Below are 19,847 nucleotides of genomic sequence, written 5' to 3'. Positions count from 1 at the left end.
CATAGTGTTGCTATTTGCCCAACCTACAAACTATAGCTATATTGAGATTTTCTCAGGTCTTAGGTTTTTGAGGTTTATTCAAAGATATATAGAAATCAGTTTCATCGAAATGACTGAGACCGTACGTAAGAGTTTTAATTATGCCGTGTTTTGAACTTTCAGCTTATTTGTTTGTAATGACTGAATGAATTGGTCCCATCTATTCCACTACAAGTCCTTCAGGTCCCTCTGGATGTTCCACAGTGTATCAGCGCTCCTCTTCAGCTGGGCCCTCTCATCCTCAGTCAGAGTCATGTTGACCACACTGCTCACCCCATTGCTGTTCAGCACACAGGGCAGGCTCAAGTAGACCTCATCACCTATGCCAAACATGCCCTGCATATCAAAAGCACACAGGTTACAGTCACCAATCCATACATCCACTAGTACATATAGATTAATGTTAGTATGCGTCTATCAAGTGGCTCAGTGTGTACTCCTGTACAAGAGGATTGTACTGACCTTTACCATAGTTGATACTGGATGGATCCTGTTCAGATTTTTCATGAGGCTTTCAATCAGATCAGCCACACTTAGACCAATGGCCCAGTTAGTGTAGCCCTTCAGTTTAATGACCTCGTAGGCACTGCAGTGAAAGTAGGCAATGAGAAGTCAACAGTTATGTGGCTTTATGTCAGCCTCTGTGTACACTAACTGTATATGGCTCACACCTGTCTACAACCCTCCTCTGTGTACACTAACTGTATATGGCTCACACCTGTCTACAACCCTCCTCTGTGTACACTAACTGTATATGGCTCACACCTGTCTACAACCCTCCTCTGTGTACACTAACTGTATATGGCTCACACCTGTCTACAACCCTCCTCTGTGTACACTAACTGTATATGGCTCACACCTGTCTACAACCCTCCTCTGTGTACACTAACTGTATATGGCTCACACCTGTCTACAACCCTCCTCTGTGTACACTAACTGTATATGACATACCTGTCTACAACCCTCCTCTGTGTACACTAACTGTATATGGCTCACACCTGTCTACAACCCTCCTCTGTGTACACTAACTGTATATGGCTCATACCTGTCTACAACCCTCCTCTGTGTACACTAACTGTATATGGCTCATACCTGTCTACAACCCTCCTCTGTGTACACTAACTGTATATGGCTCATACCTGTCTACAACCCTCCTCTGTGTACACTAACTGTATATGACATACCTGTCTACAACCCTCCTCTGTGTACACTAACTGTATATGGCTCATACCTGTCTACAACCCTCCTCTGTGTACACTAACTGTATATGGCTCACACCTGTCTACAACCCTCCTCTGTGTACACTAACTGTATATGGCTCATACCTGTCTACAACCCTCCTCTGTGTACACTAACTGTATATGGCTCATACCTGTCTACAACCCTCCTCTGTGTACACTAACTGTATATGACATACCTGTCTACAACCCTCCTCTGTGTACACTAACTGTATATGGCTCACACCTGTCTACAACCCTCCTCTGTGTACACTAACTGTATATGACATACCTGTCTACAACCCTCCTCTGTGTACACTAACTGTATATGGCTCACACCTGTCTACAACCCTCCTCTGTGTACACTAACTGTATATGGCTCACACCTGTCTACAACCCTCCTCTGTGTACACTAACTGTATATGGCTCACACCTGTCTACAACCCTCCTCTGTGTACACTAACTGTATATGACATACCTGTCTACAACCCTCCTCTGTGTACACTAACTGTATATGGCTCACACCTGTCTACAACCCTCCTCTGTGTACACTAACTGTATATGACATACCTGTCTACAACCCTCCTCTGTGTACACTAACTGTATATGGCTCATACCTGTCTACAACCCTCCTCTGTGTACACTAACTGTAAATGACATACCTGTCTACAACCCTCCTCTGTGTACACTAACTGTATATGGCTCACACCTGTCTACAACCCTCCTCTGTGTACACTAACTGTATATGGCTCACACCTGTCTACAACCCTCCTCTGTGTACACTAACTGTATATGACATACCTGTCTACAACCCTCCTCTGTGTACACTAACTGTATATGACATACCTGTCTACAACCCTCCTCTGTGTACACTAACTGTATATGACATACCTGTCTACAACCCTCCTCTGTGTACACTAACTGTATATGACATACCTGTCTACAACCCTCCTCTGTGTACACTAACTGTATATGACATACCTGTCTACAACCCTCCTCTGTGTACACTAACTGTATATGACATACCTGTCTACAACCCTCCTCTGTGTACACTAACTGTATATGACACACCTGTCTACAACCCTCCTCTGTGTACACTAACTGTATATGACACACCTGTCTACAACCCTCCTCTGTGTACACTAACTGTATATGGCTCATACCTGTCTACAACCCTCCTCTGTGTACACTAACTGTATATGACATACCTGTCTACAACCCTCCTCTGTGTACACTAACTGTATATGACATACCTGTCTACAACCCTCCTCTGTGTACACTAACTGTATATGACATACCTGTCTACAACCCTCCTCTGTGTACACTAACTGTATATGGCTCACACCTGTCTACAACCCTCCTCTGTGTACACTAACTGTATATGGCTCATACCTGTCTACAACCCTCCTCTGTGTACACTAACTGTATATGACATACCTGTCTACAACCCTCCTCTGTGTACACTAACTGTATATGGCTCACACCTGTCTACAACCCTCCTCTGTGTACACTAACTGTATATGACTCATACCTGTCTACAACCCTCCTCTGTGTACACTAACTGTATATGGCTCACACCTGTCTACAACCCTCCTCTGTGTACACTAACTGTATATGACATACCTGTCTACAACCCTCCTCTGTGTACACTAACTGTATATGACATACCTGTCTACAACCCTCCTCTGTGTACACTAACTGTATATGGCTCACACCTGTCTACAACCCTCCTCTGTGTACACTAACTGTATATGACATACCTGTCTACAATCCTCCTCTGTGTACACTAACTGTATATGACATACCTGTCTACAACCCTCCTCTGTGTACACTAACTGTATATGGCATACCTGTCTACAACCCTCCTCTGTGTACACTAACTGTATATGGCTCATACCTGTCTACAACCCTCCTCTGTGTACACTAACTGTAAATGACATACCTGTCTACAACCCTCCTCTGTGTACACTAACTGTATATGACATACCTGTCTACAACCCTCCTCTGTGTACACTAACTGTATATGGCTCACACCTGTCTACAACCCTCCTCTGTGTACACTAACTGTATATGGCTCACACCTGTCTACAACCCTCCTCTGTGTACACTAACTGTATATGGCTCACACCTGTCTACAACCCTCCTCTGTGTACACTAACTGTATATGACATACCTGTCTACAACCCTCCTCTGTGTACACTAACTGTATATGGCTCATACCTGTCTACAACCCTCCTCTGTGTACACTAACTGTATATGGCATACCTGTCTACAACCCTCCTCTGTGTACACTAACTGTATATGACATACCTGTCTACAACCCTCCTCTGTGTACACTAACTGTATATGACATACCTGTCTACAACCCTCCTCTGTGTACACTAACTGTATATGACATACCTGTCTACAACCCTCCTCTGTGTACACTAACTGTATATGACATACCTGTCTACAACCCTCCTCTGTGTACACTAACTGTATATGGCTCACACCTGTCTACAACCCTCCTCTGTGTACACTAACTGTATATGACATACCTGTCTACAACCCTCCTCTGTGTACACTAACTGTATATGACATACCTGTCTACAACCCTCCTCTGTGTACACTAACTGTATATGGCTCATACCTGTCTACAACCCTCCTCTGTGTACACTTACTGTATATGGCTCATACCTGTCTACAACCCTCCTCTGTGTACACTAACTGTATATGACATACCTGTCTACAACCCTCCTCTGTGTACACTAACTGTATATGGCTCACACCTGTCTACAACCCTCCTCTGTGTACACTAACTGTATATGGCTCATACCTGTCTACAACCCTCCTCTGTGTACACTAACTGTATATGGCTCACACCTGTCTACAACCCTCCTCTGTGTACACTAACTGTATATGACATACCTGTCTACAACCCTCCTCTGTGTACACTAACTGTATATGGCTCACACCTGTCTACAACCCTCCTCTGTGTACACTAACTGTATATGACATACCTGTCTACAACCCTCCTCTGTGTACACTAACTGTATATGACATACCTGTCTACAACCCTCCTCTGTGTACACTAACTGTATATGGCTCACACCTGTCTACAACCCTCCTCTGTGTACACTAACTGTATATGGCTCACACCTGTCTACAACCCTCCTCTGTGTACACTAACTGTATATGGCTCACACCTGTCTACAACCCTCCTCTGTGTACACTAACTGTATATGACTCACACCTGTCTACAACCCTCCTCTGTGTACACTAACTGTATATGACATACCTGTCTACAACCCTCCTCTGTGTACACTAACTGTATATGGCTCACACCTGTCTACAACCCTCCTCTGTGTACACTAACTGTATATGGCTCACACCTGTCTACAACCCTCCTCTGTGTACACTAACTGTATATGGCTCACACCTGTCTACAACCCTCCTCTGTGTACACTAACTGTATATGACTCACACCTGTCTACAACCCTCCTCTGTGTACACTAACTGTATATGACATACCTGTCTACAACCCTCCTCTGTGTACACTAACTGTATATGGCTCACACCTGTCTACAACCCTCCTCTGTGTACACTAACTGTATATGACACACCTGTCTACAACCCTCCTCTGTGTACACTAACTGTATATGACATACCTGTCTACAACCCTCCTCTGTGTACACTAACTGTATATGACATACCTGTCTACAACCCTCCTCTGTGTACACTAACTGTATATGACTCACACCTGTCTACAACCCTCCTCTGTGTACACTAACTGTATATGACATACCTGTCTACAACCCTCCTCTGTGTACACTAACTGTATATGACATACCTGTCTACAACCCTCCTCTGTGTACACTAACTGTATATGGCTCACACCTGTCTACAACCCTCCTCTGTGTACACTAACTGTATATGACATACCTGTCTACAACCCTCCTCTGTGTACACTAACTGTATATGACATACCTGTCTACAATCCTCCTCTGTGTACACTAACTGTATATGACATACCTGTCTACAACCCTCCTCTGTGTACACTAACTGTATATGACATACCTGTCTACAACCCTCCTCTGTGTACACTAACTGTATATGACATACCTGTCTACAACCCTCCTCTGTGTACACTAACTGTATATGGCTCATACCTGTCTACAACCCTCCTCTGTGTACACTAACTGTAAATGACATACCTGTCTACAACCCTCCTCTGTGTACACTAACTGTATATGACATACCTGTCTACAACCCTCCTCTGTGTACACTAACTGTATATGGCTCACACCTGTCTACAACCCTCCTCTGTGTACACTAACTGTATATGGCTCACACCTGTCTACAACCCTCCTCTGTGTACACTAACTGTATATGGCTCACACCTGTCTACAACCCTCCTCTGTGTACACTAACTGTATATGGCTCACACCTGTCTACAACCCTCCTCTGTGTACACTAACTGTATATGACATACCTGTCTACAACCCTCCTCTGTGTACACTAACTGTATATGGCTCATACCTGTCTACAACCCTCCTCTGTGTACACTAACTGTATATGGCATACCTGTCTACAACCCTCCTCTGTGTACACTAACTGTATATGACATACCTGTCTACAACCCTCCTCTGTGTACACTAACTGTATATGACATACCTGTCTACAACCCTCCTCTGTGTACACTAACTGTATATGACATACCTGTCTACAACCCTCCTCTGTGTACACTAACTGTATATGACATACCTGTCTACAACCCTCCTCTGTGTACACTAACTGTATATGGCTCACACCTGTCTACAACCCTCCTCTGTGTACACTAACTGTATATGACATACCTGTCTACAACCCTCCTCTGTGTACACTAACTGTATATGGCTCATACCTGTCTACAACCCTCCTCTGTGTACACTAACTGTATATGGCTCATACCTGTCTACAACCCTCCTCTGTGTACACTAACTGTATATGACATACCTGTCTACAACCCTCCTCTGTGTACACTAACTGTATATGGCTCACACCTGTCTACAACCCTCCTCTGTGTACACTAACTGTATATGACATACCTGTCTACAACCCTCCTCTGTGTACACTAACTGTATATGACTCACACCTGTCTACAACCCTCCTCTGTGTACACTAACTGTATATGACTCACACCTGTCTACAACCCTCCTCTGTGTACACTAACTGTATATGGCTCATACCTGTCTACAACCCTCCTCTGTGTACACTAACTGTATATGACATACCTGTCTACAACCCTCCTCTGTGTACACTAACTGTATATGGCTCATACCTGTCTACAACCCTCCTCTGTGTACACTAACTGTATATGACATACCTGTCTACAACCCTCCTCTGTGTACACTAACTGTATATGACATACCTGTCTACAACCCTCCTCTGTGTACACTAACTGTATATGGCATACCTGTCTACAACCCTCCTCTGTGTACACTAACTGTATATGACATACCTGTCTACAACCCTCCTCTGTGTACACTAACTGTATATGGCTCACACCTGTCTACAACCCTCCTCTGTGTACACTAACTGTATATGGCTCACACCTGTCTACAACCCTCCTCTGTGTACACTAACTGTATATGACTCACACCTGTCTACAACCCTCCTCTGTGTACACTAACTGTATATGACATACCTGTCTACAACCCTCCTCTGTGTACACTAACTGTATATGACATACCTGTCTACAACCCTCCTCTGTGTACACTAACTGTATATGACATACCTGTCTACAACCCTCCTCTGTGTACACTAACTGTATATGACATACCTGTCTACAACCCTCCTCTGTGTACACTAACTGTATATGACATACCTGTCTACAACCCTCCTCTGTGTACACTAACTGTATATGGCTCACACCTGTCTACAACCCTCCTCTGTGTACACTAACTGTATATGGCTCACACCTGTCTACAACCCTCCTCTGTGTACACTAACTGTATATGGCTCACACCTGTCTACAACCCTCCTCTGTGTACACTAACTGTATATGGCTCACACCTGTCTACAACCCTCCTCTGTGTACACTAACTGTATATGGCTCACACCTGTCTACAACCCTCCTCTGTGTACACTAACTGTATATGACATACCTGTCTACAACCCTCCTCTGTGTACACTAACTGTATATGACATACCTGTCTACAACCCTCCTCTGTGTACACTAACTGTATATGACATACCTGTCTACAACCCTCCTCTGTGTACACTAACTGTATATGACATACCTGTCTACAACCCTCCTCTGTGTACACTAACTGTATATGGCTCACACCTGTCTACAACCCTCCTCTGTGTACACTAACTGTAAATGACATACCTGTCTACAACCCTCCTCTGTGTACACTAACTGTATATGGCTCATACCTGTCTACAACCCTCCTCTGTGTACACTAACTGTATATGGCTCACACCTGTCTACAACCCTCCTCTGTGTACACTAACTGTATATGACATACCTGTCTACAACCCTCCTCTGTGTACACTAACTGTATATGGCATACCTGTCTACAACCCTCCTCTGTGTACACTAACTGTATATGGCTCACACCTGTCTACAACCCTCCTCTGTGTACACTAACTGTATATGGCTCATACCTGTCTACAACCCTCCTCTGTGTACACTAACTGTATATGGCTCACACCTGTCTACAACCCTCCTCTGTGTACACTAACTGTATATGACATACCTGTCTACAACCCTCCTCTGTGTACACTAACTGTAAATGGCTCACACCTGTCTACAACCCTCCTCTGTGTACACTAACTGTATATGGCTCACACCTGTCTACAACCCTCCTCTGTGTACACTAACTGTATATGGCTCACACCTGTCTACAACCCTCCTCTGTGTACACTAACTGTATATGACATACCTGTCTACAACCCTCCTCTGTGTACACTAACTGTATATGGCTCATACCTGTCTACAACCCTCCTCTGTGTACACTAACTGTATATGGCATACCTGTCTACAACCCTCCTCTGTGTACACTAACTGTATATGACATACCTGTCTACAACCCTCCTCTGTGTACACTAACTGTATATGACACACCTGTCTACAACCCTCCTCTATATACACTAACTGTATATGACACACCTGTCTACAACCCTCCTCTGTGTACACTAACTGTATATGACATACCTGTCTACAACCCTCCTCTGTGTACACTAACTGTATATGACACACCTGTCTACAACCCTCCTCTGTGTACACTAACTGTATATGGCTCATACCTGTCTACAACCCTCCTCTGTGTACACTAACTGTATATGACATACCTGTCTACAACCCTCCTCTGTGTACACTAACTGTATATGACATACCTGTCTACAACCTTCCTATGTGTTTCCGTCCAGTTCTCCTGGTCAGCGTCTGTCCCGATGTCTGGGTTGAGTTTCTGAAGATTCACCCCAGCCACATTAGCACCACTCCATACAGGCACTATATAACACAAGGAGCATGTTCCAGTTAGTACGTTTATACGTGAAGGATATCAATACCACCTACAACAGTGTTTAATGGATTTATGATTCAAAAATATGCACGATTTGGGTTAGTAATATACATATGAGGGCTTCCCTAGCAATGGATTATCTGTGAACTAAAAGGCCTGATTTCCTTATTTAATGTTTAAAAGTCAATGTTCAAATGGAACTTGGAGTAGCAAAACTCCTTCACTCCGGGATCAGGTCACTTAATCACGCGCTCACATAATGGGTTAAAGAGTCTCAGATTTCACTTCATTATATCACATTATTACCTCCGCCAAGGAGGTTATGTTTTCCGTGCCGTTTGTTTGTTTTGTCTGTCTGTTTGTCAACCACCATGGGCATGTAGCATGGGCCAAGCAAGATACCATTACATTTGGGAGCGGATCCCAATTGTGGCAAGGATACATTTTTTCATTATTATTTATGTATTATTTTTCACTTGGGCATTTGACCTTGGCACAAGTCTGCACTCTATGAGTGCCCTTTTAGTCTGATAATGAAAAAGAAAAAAGCCTAACCTAAAGAAATGTTTTGGGAGAGGTTAAGTGATCTTGATAACAATATATTTAGTTTCATTCTTTCTGTGTGTGCCTTTGCTCACCACTGGAGTCTCCATGCTCTCCTAAGATCCACCCGTTGAAGCTGCTTGGGTGGATCCCCAGCCTCTCTGCCATCAGGTAGCGGAAGCGGGCAGAGTCCAAGTTGGTGCCACTACCAATGACCCGGTGTTTGGGCAGACCACTCAGCTTCCAGGTGACATAGGTTAAGACATCCACTATGATCAGACAGAGAACTGTGTTAAGAAATGATCTGTATGTGGTAAAATTGTGGGGAGTTAGTTTCTCCAAATTCTGAGTGTAGAGGAGGCTCCATAAAATTTTCTGTGTGTTTGTTTTATCCTCTCTCTTTTATATTTTTACCGTTGTATTGTTTTGATTGTCTTCGCACAAGTAAAGCGTCTTTGCGTACTTAGAAAAGCGCTATATAAAAATGAATTATTATTATTATTAATCAATTCAATTGTATTTATAAAGCGCCAAAATAATAAAATTGTCCCAAGGTGACTGATGATTATGTCAACCGGGTATTAGTTGGCACAATAATTGAACGTGGCATGACTTATACTTTCTAAACTTCAACATGTCCACTTCTGGTCAATGCTATTGTCTAGGCATGAGCATGTGTAGTATGTATGGTACAGATGGTGATGTGAACCTGGGTTGGAAACCACAATCAGGATGCAGTTGGGGCTGTATCTGACGACCTGAGGGATGATGTGTTTAAAAATGTTGACATTCCTCTGCACCAGATTCAACCTGCTTTCCCCCTCTTGCTGGCGGACGCCCGCCGTGACCACGACGATCCGGGAGTGAGCAGTCACAGAGTAATCTAATGTTTGGAGAAACAAAATAAAGCCATTCTAAGAATCCAGAACACATTTTAAATGTAGAACACTCCTGTGACCTTTCTATATCAGTGGCTATCAAAGGCAACATATTGTTGGAGAGGGATTTAGCTATAGACTTGCTAGATTGGGAAGGAATATGGGATAATGTTTTCAATGCATCAAAAAACTCAAATCATCAACTAATATAATTTAAATTCTGTCATAGAGCATACTATACACCAATTGATAGGTTTCACGCCAAGCAAACAGCTAGCTTAAATTGTGACCTGTGTGATGAAGACATTCCTGGCACTTTTAGACACATGCTTTGGGACTGCAAAGAAGCCCAATCTTTTTTGTTAAGAGGTAACTTTAATTTTGTCTGAGTTATTGGAAGTTGACATTCCTTTACACCCAAGACTGTTAATGATGTAAGTGTAGTTTATGATGACTCCCAAATGAATTTCCCTGAGAAATAGCGTGAGGTTTGGCTTGCAGGCTTAACAGCTGCAAAAAAAACTTTCATGTTGTTACAGTGATGGAACTTTCTTCAGCTAGAATTCATAACGCTAAGGCTACAAGAACACACATTTGGGAGAGGTGTGCCAGGATGGTCACTGAATGGATGGGTAATCATATTTGAGGTCACTTCACATGTTTTACTATCATGTCTGTAATTTATTTATTTTGTTTTGTTATTCCTCTATATAGGTCTTTCTGTCATTTTTGGGTCCATGAGAAGTGTGATTCGTGTCTGAGGCTGGGATGGGTGGGTGGGGTGGGACGACGGGAGTATTGTGATGTATTGCTGTTTTTTTATAATTCTGTTTTGCTTCGTTTCATAAATAAAAACAGTGAATAAAAAAAAAAAATTAGAACACTCCTGATAAATAGTATTGTGATCCAGTTGCAAAAAACATCCTCACCTTTGCCGGCCACAATCTTGGGTGTCTTTAAGAAGAGGCTGCCATGCTGGAGGTCCATCATCTCTCCTTTGAGTTTATCCTCCATCACATCCACCAGAGCCAACTCATCACAAAACTCCTATCGACAGAAAGCGGACAGGAAGATTTTTAACATGACAACTTTTCTTAAATGCTTACCTACGAACTATGAAATATCTCCTGAAGAATCTAAATTATGAAATAGAAATAACGCGGTAAATACATAATGCGGTAAATACATGACCTTTGATGATATGGCACAGTTTGTCATAGTGAAGTCATCAATGCAAGATGAGAGTGTTTTTGGTGATAAACCAACAGGATGATTTAATAAAAACTTGCCCGTAGCAGGATGCTGATGGCACAGGCCATTCCTACTTGGCCCACCCCGACCACCGTCACCTTGTTCCTGGGTGGCTCTGCTGGCCCTCTGAACATGGGCATGATGAGCTTCTGCAGGACTGAGGCCATGTCCAGAGCTGCACCAAAACAGATTTTGCTAAGTAGTCTCCAACTGGCTCAGAGATCAAATGCATTAAGACCGATGTCCCTTTGCCAACTATGTACAAACAAGCATATGCAAACACTTTGATGCATTACATTTTGTCCAGATATGTAGCGAAACCTTTACTCATAAGCAAAACCTTTACTCATATTTGTGTTGAGAGAATTAAAGGCTATTCATGTGAAAGAATCAATAATGCGCTTTACAGATTTTAAGAAGAAAACTAGATAAATAGCAGACACTCACTCTTTACTTTTGCAATAGGTTTTCATGAAGTGTAGGCCTCATCTTGAAAGTTTACATTCTAGAAGCCTTCATACACACACGCCCGCCACACAAACATGCACTGACTGTGTCCCACACAAAACCTAATGGTCAGAATAGAGTTAAGTAAAAACAAGTGACTGAGTACTTGCTCAAATACTTACTTTGATCGATGATGTTCCGGGCTGCCAGGTATAGAAACCACCAAGAAATCAACATGGCATGTCAGAGACCGAGAGAGAAGCAGACATGCAGTTCCCCTGCAGCGTTCAATGTAGTTCAGAAAGGAACTAAACTTCAGTGCCCAAGAGGGTCACCCCTACCCATCCCAATCAGGGAACAGTGCACCTGGTTCCGGCTGCTGCAGACACCACATGGGGGGGTTTGTCCTGAAATACACTACACTATCTCTTTCCTCCTCCATCTCACCCCCTCCACCTCTACAATTATTTATCCCACTGCCAGTGTCTGTCTGCAGACAGGTAATTGGGTTAATGTAATCCCTTGACAACTTCAATCTGCTACACCTGCATCCAAATGACTAAATCATGTTTGTCCTGTGTTGGAGAAAGCTTAATACCGTATAAGGATGTAGCAGGGGCATATCCTGACCAAGGTGTTAAAAACTACTAGAGTGACGTGTCAGAGTGTGTTAGACGCGGGTTACAAAGAAAAATGACATTGACTAAAAAATGTATGGAAACTTAATACAGAGTTAAGGAAATTTAACCATGTTAAGTATGCTCTTTAAATATAATTATATAAAAAAGCATGAAACAGGACATTTTAATGTCTCTGCTATGCCTATGTGTTTATTGTTGAAAAGTGGCCTTCACAGAAATCACACAAGTGTTAATAACTCCAGTGGATCAGATGTTACAGTTATTTTATACTTATGTGTCTTGGACTGAGAGTGAACAACATAACTGTTACCACTCTGCATAGAGAAAAACAAGCATAGACTGCACTTAAATCCAGTGATGATCTCAAGGTAATCTAATTTTGGAGCTATTCCCCTTTTTAATACCCAAAAGGTAGGGCATGTGTCAAGGGCAGGGAAAGTAAAGCTTTACTATAAAAGCCAGTAAGCAAGGCTCCTTTTTGTTACGCACAATAGTGTATTAATGAGTAGCATGAATGAGTATATCAGATTTTGTTGTTATACCCCTTTAAGACCAAAGTAAAAACCAATGTTAATTTTAATTATGAAAGAGTCAACCTTTGGTTGATAAGGATGTATGGTATTCACCATGCTCATATACAACATGTACCAACTCAAACAGTCTAATTATATCTGGCCCTGGAGTTTTACGACAAAGCAGATTAATTCTACTGTGTAATCGTCTTTAGATCCCTAGATGACATTGACATCTTACTGTAGTTGTTAATTAGGATTTGGAACATGCAGAGGCTTCAGTGGTGCAGCTCTATTGCTTGTTCAGAAGACTAGATTTCAAAAGTGCAGTTTCGCTCATCCAAAATCCCGTCTGTTGCAGAAAGGTAAGGTGTTTTCATGAATTTGTTTGTGATGGAATGCTATATTCATTTAGCTTGCATTTGATTATTATTTCAGGTCGGAAGTTATAGATGGATATTGCGAGTGTCCTGCCATCAGTTCACTACAGCAAGTATTATTCTCTCAGATTTACCAGAACATAACCTCCAGTGTTTGGGAGACAGTTATTGCTGCAGGGGGCACTATAATGTCAAACATAGAAAAACAAAGCTGAAGTTCAAGCAGCATACATGTGAGTAAGTGAATAACTAAATCGCCTTAACTGGCTGTTTATGAACCATTGAGCCTATCGATGATGAGGTTTGAACGCTGAAAGCAACTTGAAATTAAAAACACGGCATAATGAATCCATGCGTTGTTCAGGCTACTTTAACATAGCGTCACTATTCAAATCAATGCATCTTTCTGTGAAAACTTTATAACCAGCTTTGGAGGGTGGGCTGGGTGAATGAAATGTGGATTTCCCTGCGCCTGGAGATAGCAATACGTTATATAACGATATGCCTAATTGTGAGGGAGTCGTGTCGGCAGATCCGAGCTTCCCAATACTTTGAGCACTTTGAGCTGCATTCTTTTGCATGAAAGGTTTTTTATTAAGGCTAAATAAAGTTTATTATTACTCTGGTTATTCTGGGTTCTCAAAAGTGCACCCAAATGTCCCTGTCAAAAACTGCGGACGTCTCATTTAGGCCAGGTATCTCGCTTCAACCGGGGTTAAATCCATGTTATCTTTCGTGTCAAAATGAGTAGGGCGGTGACTAGACCAGAAATAGCCGGCCACCACAGTGAGATTTGTAATAATCTTATTAGGTAGAGCAGAAATGGTCGTTAAAGTGACTAGGCTGCCCCACTGCTGTAAGCCATGGGAATGGCGGTGTTGAGCATGACTCCTTTCTTCTTGGTGTGGTCTCACTATAAATGTTGTCCTCAATTACGAAATCGTAGCTTCAGGAACCAAGCGAACAAGCCTTTAGGCCAAGAACCTTAATAGATGAACCAAAACAATTACGCTAAGAGTATATGCTGCTCAAAAGCTGTCTGCAAGTAGTCGCTCACTTTTCCTCCACTATGTTTGGTAAAAAGTTGGCCAAAATGTCTGATTAATTAGTGTTACGTAGACAACAAGGGCAATTTCCAGTTTGGGAACAGTTAAACAGAATTCTCAAAAGTAAAATTTGCAAACTGAAATATCCAAGGTGCAAGCCCTCAAAAAAGTCATTTCTAGCAAAGATATCTTTGAATACCTCATCACTGAACATGAACTGTGTAATTGCCCTTACAGAATAAATGATGCAGAAATAGTTCAAGTCTAGATTTAGCACGTGCAGTGTTCACACAATTTCTGGCTGGCATACTGGACTAGTCGGTCAATTCTGACCCTACTTTGTTCAGAAAAAAAAACATGGCATTCAAACAATGGAAGTAAACAAACATTTCGTCCAGGTACACTTTAATCTTAAATTGACAAAACATTGGGTTTGGGCCCGAAATGACTGCATTGACTTTGCTTTTTCCTTTGTTTCTTAAACAAATATGTTCATTCTTTGTCGCCTGGTCTTGGTTTGTGTGTACAGCAGCCGTAGAGGTGGGGAGCGGTGAGAGTTGGGGTTTTAAATATAGAAAAGAAAGCCATAAGCACATGGGGTGTTGGGGAAGTGTGTCTGGTGCTCTACTCAGTGAGGCCCAGCTTCTTCTTCAGGGACTCGGGCATCTCGGGGGGAGGGGGGCGGGGCAGACGGAAGTAGACCTTCACGGAGTCATAGATGAACCACTGCAGAGCAGTCAGGGTACCGATCATGATGATACGGGGCCCAAGACCGTTCCACACGCCTGGTAGAAAAGGACAAACCAGCAAGAAAGTAGTCACACAAATGCAAACTATGCGCAGTTTATACTTCAAAATAACAAAATGGTTGTCCGCCATCCAGTCTTGCTGCACTGATGGATTCCAACAAGGGGTCAGTGCAGCTCTTAGACTAGAGGTGCAGGTAGACTGCTCTCACACGCCAATGACTCAAGCACCTCCAACTGTACAGCCGAAAAGCTGCTGGAAGTCTCCCCGCAGACACTGCAGTACCCACACAGAGTAAGCAGCCCTGAGGAGGAGAGCTTCCCAGAGGTGGATCTAAGGAACGTGTTTAACACATGCCCATAGCACATGAGTCACTTTAGTACCCTAGTTGTTACTTAAATTACTTGGTTACCAATGTGTATGATTTACCATTTCTGTCCAACAGGATTTCTGCAGTTGTGAGCATACATTTATCAAAATACTACTAAGAAACTGAAAAGACTGAGGGAATAAAAGGGCCAAGATACTCACCTTTTGGCCCAAGTTTTTTCAGAACCCCCACAGCGGTGCTGCCGCTCTCCTTGTTCAGCACGGAGACCACAGAGTCAGCAGGATGGGACACAATAGCGCAGAACACACCAGCTGTACAAGGCAAGACAGTTAGTTAACAACAACTCAAGTGTTCACATACATGTGTTTTAAGTATTCAAAGCTGATTGAGTGCTTAAGATGAAACGGTCAGAAAATACCAGAAACTAAATTGAACAGCTGCTTGTATAGGTCATATGTTATCTGACCACACAATAGCTCAAACTCACCAATGTATCCAGCAACAAAGGTGACGATCAGCTGCTCGCCCTTGGTGCACTCGCTGCGGGGCTTGGGCACGGCGTACTTGTAGAGCAGCTCCACGGTGCGCTCAAAACAGGCGAACTTCATCATGGTGTATGGAATCTGTCTCATCCACAGAGGCACCACTCCCTTATAAAACCTGCAAGAGTTCAGGAAACACAAAACCTTAGACCAATACAACTATATCAACATGGCCATTGCCTTTGTTGAAGAGTTGTCCGCCCTCCAGTCTTGCTGCACTGATGGATTCCAACAAGGGGTCAGTGCAGCTCTTAGAACAGAGGTGTAGGTAGACTGCTCACACGCCAATGACTCAAGCACCTCCAACTGTACAGCCGAAAAGCTGCTGGAAGTCTCCCCGCAGACACTGCAGTACCCACACAGAGTAAGCAGCCCTGAGGAGGAGAGCTTCCCAGAGGTGGATCTAAGGAACGTGTTAACACAATGCCATTGTAAAACAATGTAACTGACAAGTAATGGCAGATCCTGGAATCCGCTGGTTATGCACAAAGCTGTTGATCCACAACCATGGACTAGACTCAACATGAGGATTTTTGTCTGCCCCTTGATCATCTATTTACAATCTGACCAGCATCAATGTACACCCATGAGTCTCAGCTTGGCATGTACTTACACCCACATGCCCTCCTCGGCATACATCTTGGGGAGACACTCTCTCAGGGTGTTGGCGTAGCCTGGCTTAGTCTGGATACGCACTTTGCATGCCTCCATGGGAGCCAGAGCAATGTCGGCGAAGAACTCTGCACTAGCAGAAGCTGCCAGGTAGAGGGATGTCCTCCACAAGTAAGTATTTTCCTGATTGGGAAGGAACAAGGTGATGGGAATGAGTATCAGACAAGTGACATTTTTCTCCAGATTGAAACGCTATTACTTCAAACAATCCAACATCTCAATTGAACGGACCCAGAGCTAATCAGCATTTAAACCTTGCACTCACCTCACCAAGCAGATCGCTGTAGAAGATCTTGAACACCTCATAGAAACCAAACTTGCAGAGCCCCTGCATGGAGTAGCCAATGAAGGTAGGTGCCCAGCCTTTACCAAGACCCCTCATACCATCCTCCTTCATTGTGACTGAAAAGCCTTTGAATATGGATTTGTACTTCTCTGGATCCACCTAGGTTGGAGTGACATGTCATTGTAATATCATATTACAATTTGTAATAATTGTTGACAGAATTTATAATGTATTAAAAAGCAAAAACATCAATAGTTATTCTGTATACCATGAAGGATTAATTTCACATGTTAGTCTGGAAGACCAGGTACACTAGCACAGCACAACATCAACATGCATGACCTTTTAAAAGGTGAGGTGGGTAAATACAAAAGGAACAATGACAAACATCAACAGCTTAACCCATACCAGTGTGTTTCTCTAGCAGCTCTTATTTGGAGGAGAGTGCTTAAATACCGACCTGTAGGCGGCACTTGACCAGATCAAGGGGCACAACTGCTGTGTGAGTGATGCCACAGCTCAGGATACCCCCAAATCCACACAGAGCATAGTACTTTGAGGAGCCAAACTCGCAGCTCACTTCCGCGTCTGTAGAACAATACGAAACACCACAACACAGACATGCTCATGCTCCAAATCCACAGTACATACATGCTCATGCGGTTATCCCACACCGACTGGAGACAGACCTGGAGTCGACACTTGATCAAATCAAGAGGAACCACAGCTGTGTGTGTGATTCCACAGCTCACAATTCCGCCAAAGCCACATAGGAGGAAATACTTCTGTGAGCCAAACTCACAGCTGTCTCCCTCTGAGGAGAGAATGCGCAATCATATGAGGCGAAACATAGTGGTGTGACAAACATGCCTGAAGGGCACCTTGGCTGATCTTCTGCACTGCCTCAACTAATCTGGTCATTTATTTTTTAGGCTTATAGTGCAGAGAAATCACTTCCAGTAAGTAGTTGGTTTGTTTTGCAGTGACCCTGAAAGTTACAAAAAAAAGGGTCTAGTCATTATGAAAAATATATATATATATTTATGTATAAACAAACCTACAAGACAACACCTTGAAATAGCATGCAAATAAAACGCATGTGCATTTGCAATACAACTAAACCACTGATATAGCACAACTGTACAACATGGTCTTTGCCTGAGCCAATGACAATCGACCTTGTTAGCACGTACCTCAATGCAACCAGCGGTCATGTGTTGAGGACGCATTGAAATATATTGCATTCCCGATAGCCAGATATTACTTCACACGAGATAACCTTAATGTAAATTGTAGCATGAATCCACTGATGTGGTATAACAAAGTCTTGAGACTTCCCTTCATCTTATCCTAAACTGTTCCTGCAGAATCAACTTTGTCCTTCACTGCCCTCCATTTCCATTGACAGCCCGGCTAGGCCTTGAGGCTTCGTCTGAACCTGATCGCAATTTGGACAGACATTCGAATAGATCGCATTAACACCAGCATTTCATAATTGACAGATGTTTAAAATGTAAAGCAACAGCGCTAAATGCTAGCAAGAAGATACCGTTAGCAAGAAGTTAGCTCAGGGTAGCTATTTTGCTAGCTAGCTAAATGACTACCTATCGTTTGCTAGCTATAGTGGCGAACTTAGGCTCTGCTTCAAACATAAGCCCCTGACCCCAAAACGTCTGCTATTTTAATCAGCTAATAAATCAAAGTATAAAACATGATACCAACCAGGTGACCAACTTAACTCTGTAAGTTTCTATTCAAGTTAATTCACCAAGCTAAGATAACCACCCAACGCAGATGAGTTAGATATAACGTTAAGTTAAAGTCACCGGTAACGTGACACTAAGTTACAGCAAACAGCTCTTTCTTTTAGTTAACAGCCTCTACCATTAATGTTACCTAACCAGCTTAAACGCCATCTTCTCAATATATTTTGGCCTGCTAATTAACTAACACGAGTAATGTTAACAGTGTATTGACACATTTGGCTTCTTCGAACAGCTCCCCTTCAAAAGGGTCGTTAGCACATAGCATACAATTCTTACCGTCCGCCACTGCTGCGGCCGCAAACCTTCGGTTTTGTCCATTGACATTGGTTGTCTGTTTGGGCTCCTCAGTTTTCTGCAGTGAGAACAGCGGGGCACTGAAGGGATTCGCCCGGGCCAATTGTGTCAAGGTGGTCGGGTACATCGTGGTCAGGCTGCTGTGTTGAAGGAGAATGATATTGAGAGTTTGAAATGGTTAGGTACCCTCGTTAAAGTAAACGTTATTTCACCACGATTACGAATTAGCACGCAACCGAACAATAAAATCACACCGTTCCTATACAAACAGAGTAGCTAACTTTTCACCTTAAACCTGGTGATTTGCTGACCATCTACAGTTAACTTCCCAGTAATTTCACACCAGCTAGTTTGCTAATGCTAAGTAACTTAGCTAGCTGTTAGCATAGCTACATTTCAATTACACATACATGTGTGAATATTTAGGTTACTGTTCCATAGACTACATTAATGAACATTTATAAACGACCCCGATGACCTCGCATACATCGTTCACTGTAAAGAAACACACAAACATGAACATTCACAAAGTTTAGTTTTGTTCCTCACCTTAGGAGAGTTGCTTGAAAATTGGTGTATCCGACCTTCCCAACCGCCGGCTCGTAGAGAACGAATCCTGTCGCAGTCTGCGTGGACGAGATGTCTCGTAAAGGAAATGTTCACGTCAGAGCACATTCTGGCCACTCACAGTAAAGCTTGTTGGTGGTTACGCAATCATCTCTGAGGCCTAGGCAAATATGGGAGCTAGACCTTCTACAGTGG

General features: G+C 42.9%; 2 protein-coding genes across 4 annotated transcripts; both read right to left on the bottom strand.

Annotated features, from left to right (window-relative positions):
- Window positions 1-207: 207 nt before the first annotated feature.
- On the bottom strand, window positions 208-12,105 carry ldhbb (lactate dehydrogenase Bb; the record flags this gene model as incomplete). Of its 2 annotated transcripts, XM_080842229.1 has the most annotated exons (8): window positions 208-375; window positions 502-625; window positions 8,619-8,736; window positions 9,388-9,561; window positions 10,002-10,175; window positions 11,100-11,217; window positions 11,460-11,596; window positions 12,051-12,105. In XM_080842229.1, the coding sequence occupies 8 exons, from the start codon at window positions 12,103-12,105 to the stop codon at window positions 208-210; spliced, it is 1,068 nt and encodes a 355-aa protein (XP_080698355.1). The 2 variants fall into 2 exon arrangements, with proteins under 2 accessions (XP_080698355.1, XP_080698356.1); XM_080842230.1 differs by lacking the exons at window positions 10,002-10,175; window positions 12,051-12,105 and having other exon boundaries at window positions 11,460-11,519.
- A 2,730-nt stretch (window positions 12,106-14,835) lies between these two features.
- slc25a3b (solute carrier family 25 member 3b) lies at window positions 14,836-19,725 on the bottom strand. 2 transcript variants are annotated; one of them, XM_080842907.1, is made up of 8 exons: window positions 19,635-19,725; window positions 19,068-19,225; window positions 17,715-17,839; window positions 17,005-17,184; window positions 16,681-16,862; window positions 16,013-16,185; window positions 15,726-15,836; window positions 14,836-15,232 (listed from the first exon to the last, which is right to left on the bottom strand). In XM_080842907.1, the coding sequence occupies exons 2-8, from the start codon at window positions 19,210-19,212 to the stop codon at window positions 15,072-15,074; spliced, it is 1,077 nt and encodes a 358-aa protein (XP_080699033.1). In that variant the 5' UTR covers window positions 19,213-19,225; window positions 19,635-19,725; the 3' UTR covers window positions 14,836-15,071. The 2 variants fall into 2 exon arrangements, with proteins under 2 accessions (XP_080699033.1, XP_080699034.1); XM_080842908.1 differs by having other exon boundaries at window positions 19,068-19,222; window positions 19,635-19,694.
- Window positions 19,726-19,847: the final 122 nt, after the last annotated feature.

This window comes from Sprattus sprattus (assembly GCF_963457725.1).
Source record: "Sprattus sprattus genome assembly, chromosome: 7".
NCBI classification, from domain to species: domain Eukaryota; kingdom Metazoa; phylum Chordata; class Actinopteri; order Clupeiformes; family Clupeidae; genus Sprattus; species Sprattus sprattus.
The sequence above is the reverse complement of the archived record's forward strand: the minus strand, read 5'-3'. Positions and strand labels throughout refer to the sequence as shown.

Excerpts from the sequence above, each read along its gene's own strand:
- slc25a3b (XM_080842907.1), bottom strand. The coding sequence starts at position 19,212 with ATGTACCCGACCACCTTGACACAATTGGCCCGGGCGAATCCCTTCAGT. Across the intron at positions 16,863-17,004 it reads ACAGCGATCTGCTTGGTGAG|GAAAATACTTACTTGTGGAG; the intron begins GTGAGTGCAAGG and ends CTTCCCAATCAG. Across the intron at positions 15,837-16,012 it reads CTTTGTTGCTGGATACATTG|CTGGTGTGTTCTGCGCTATT; the intron begins GTGAGTTTGAGC and ends TGCCTTGTACAG.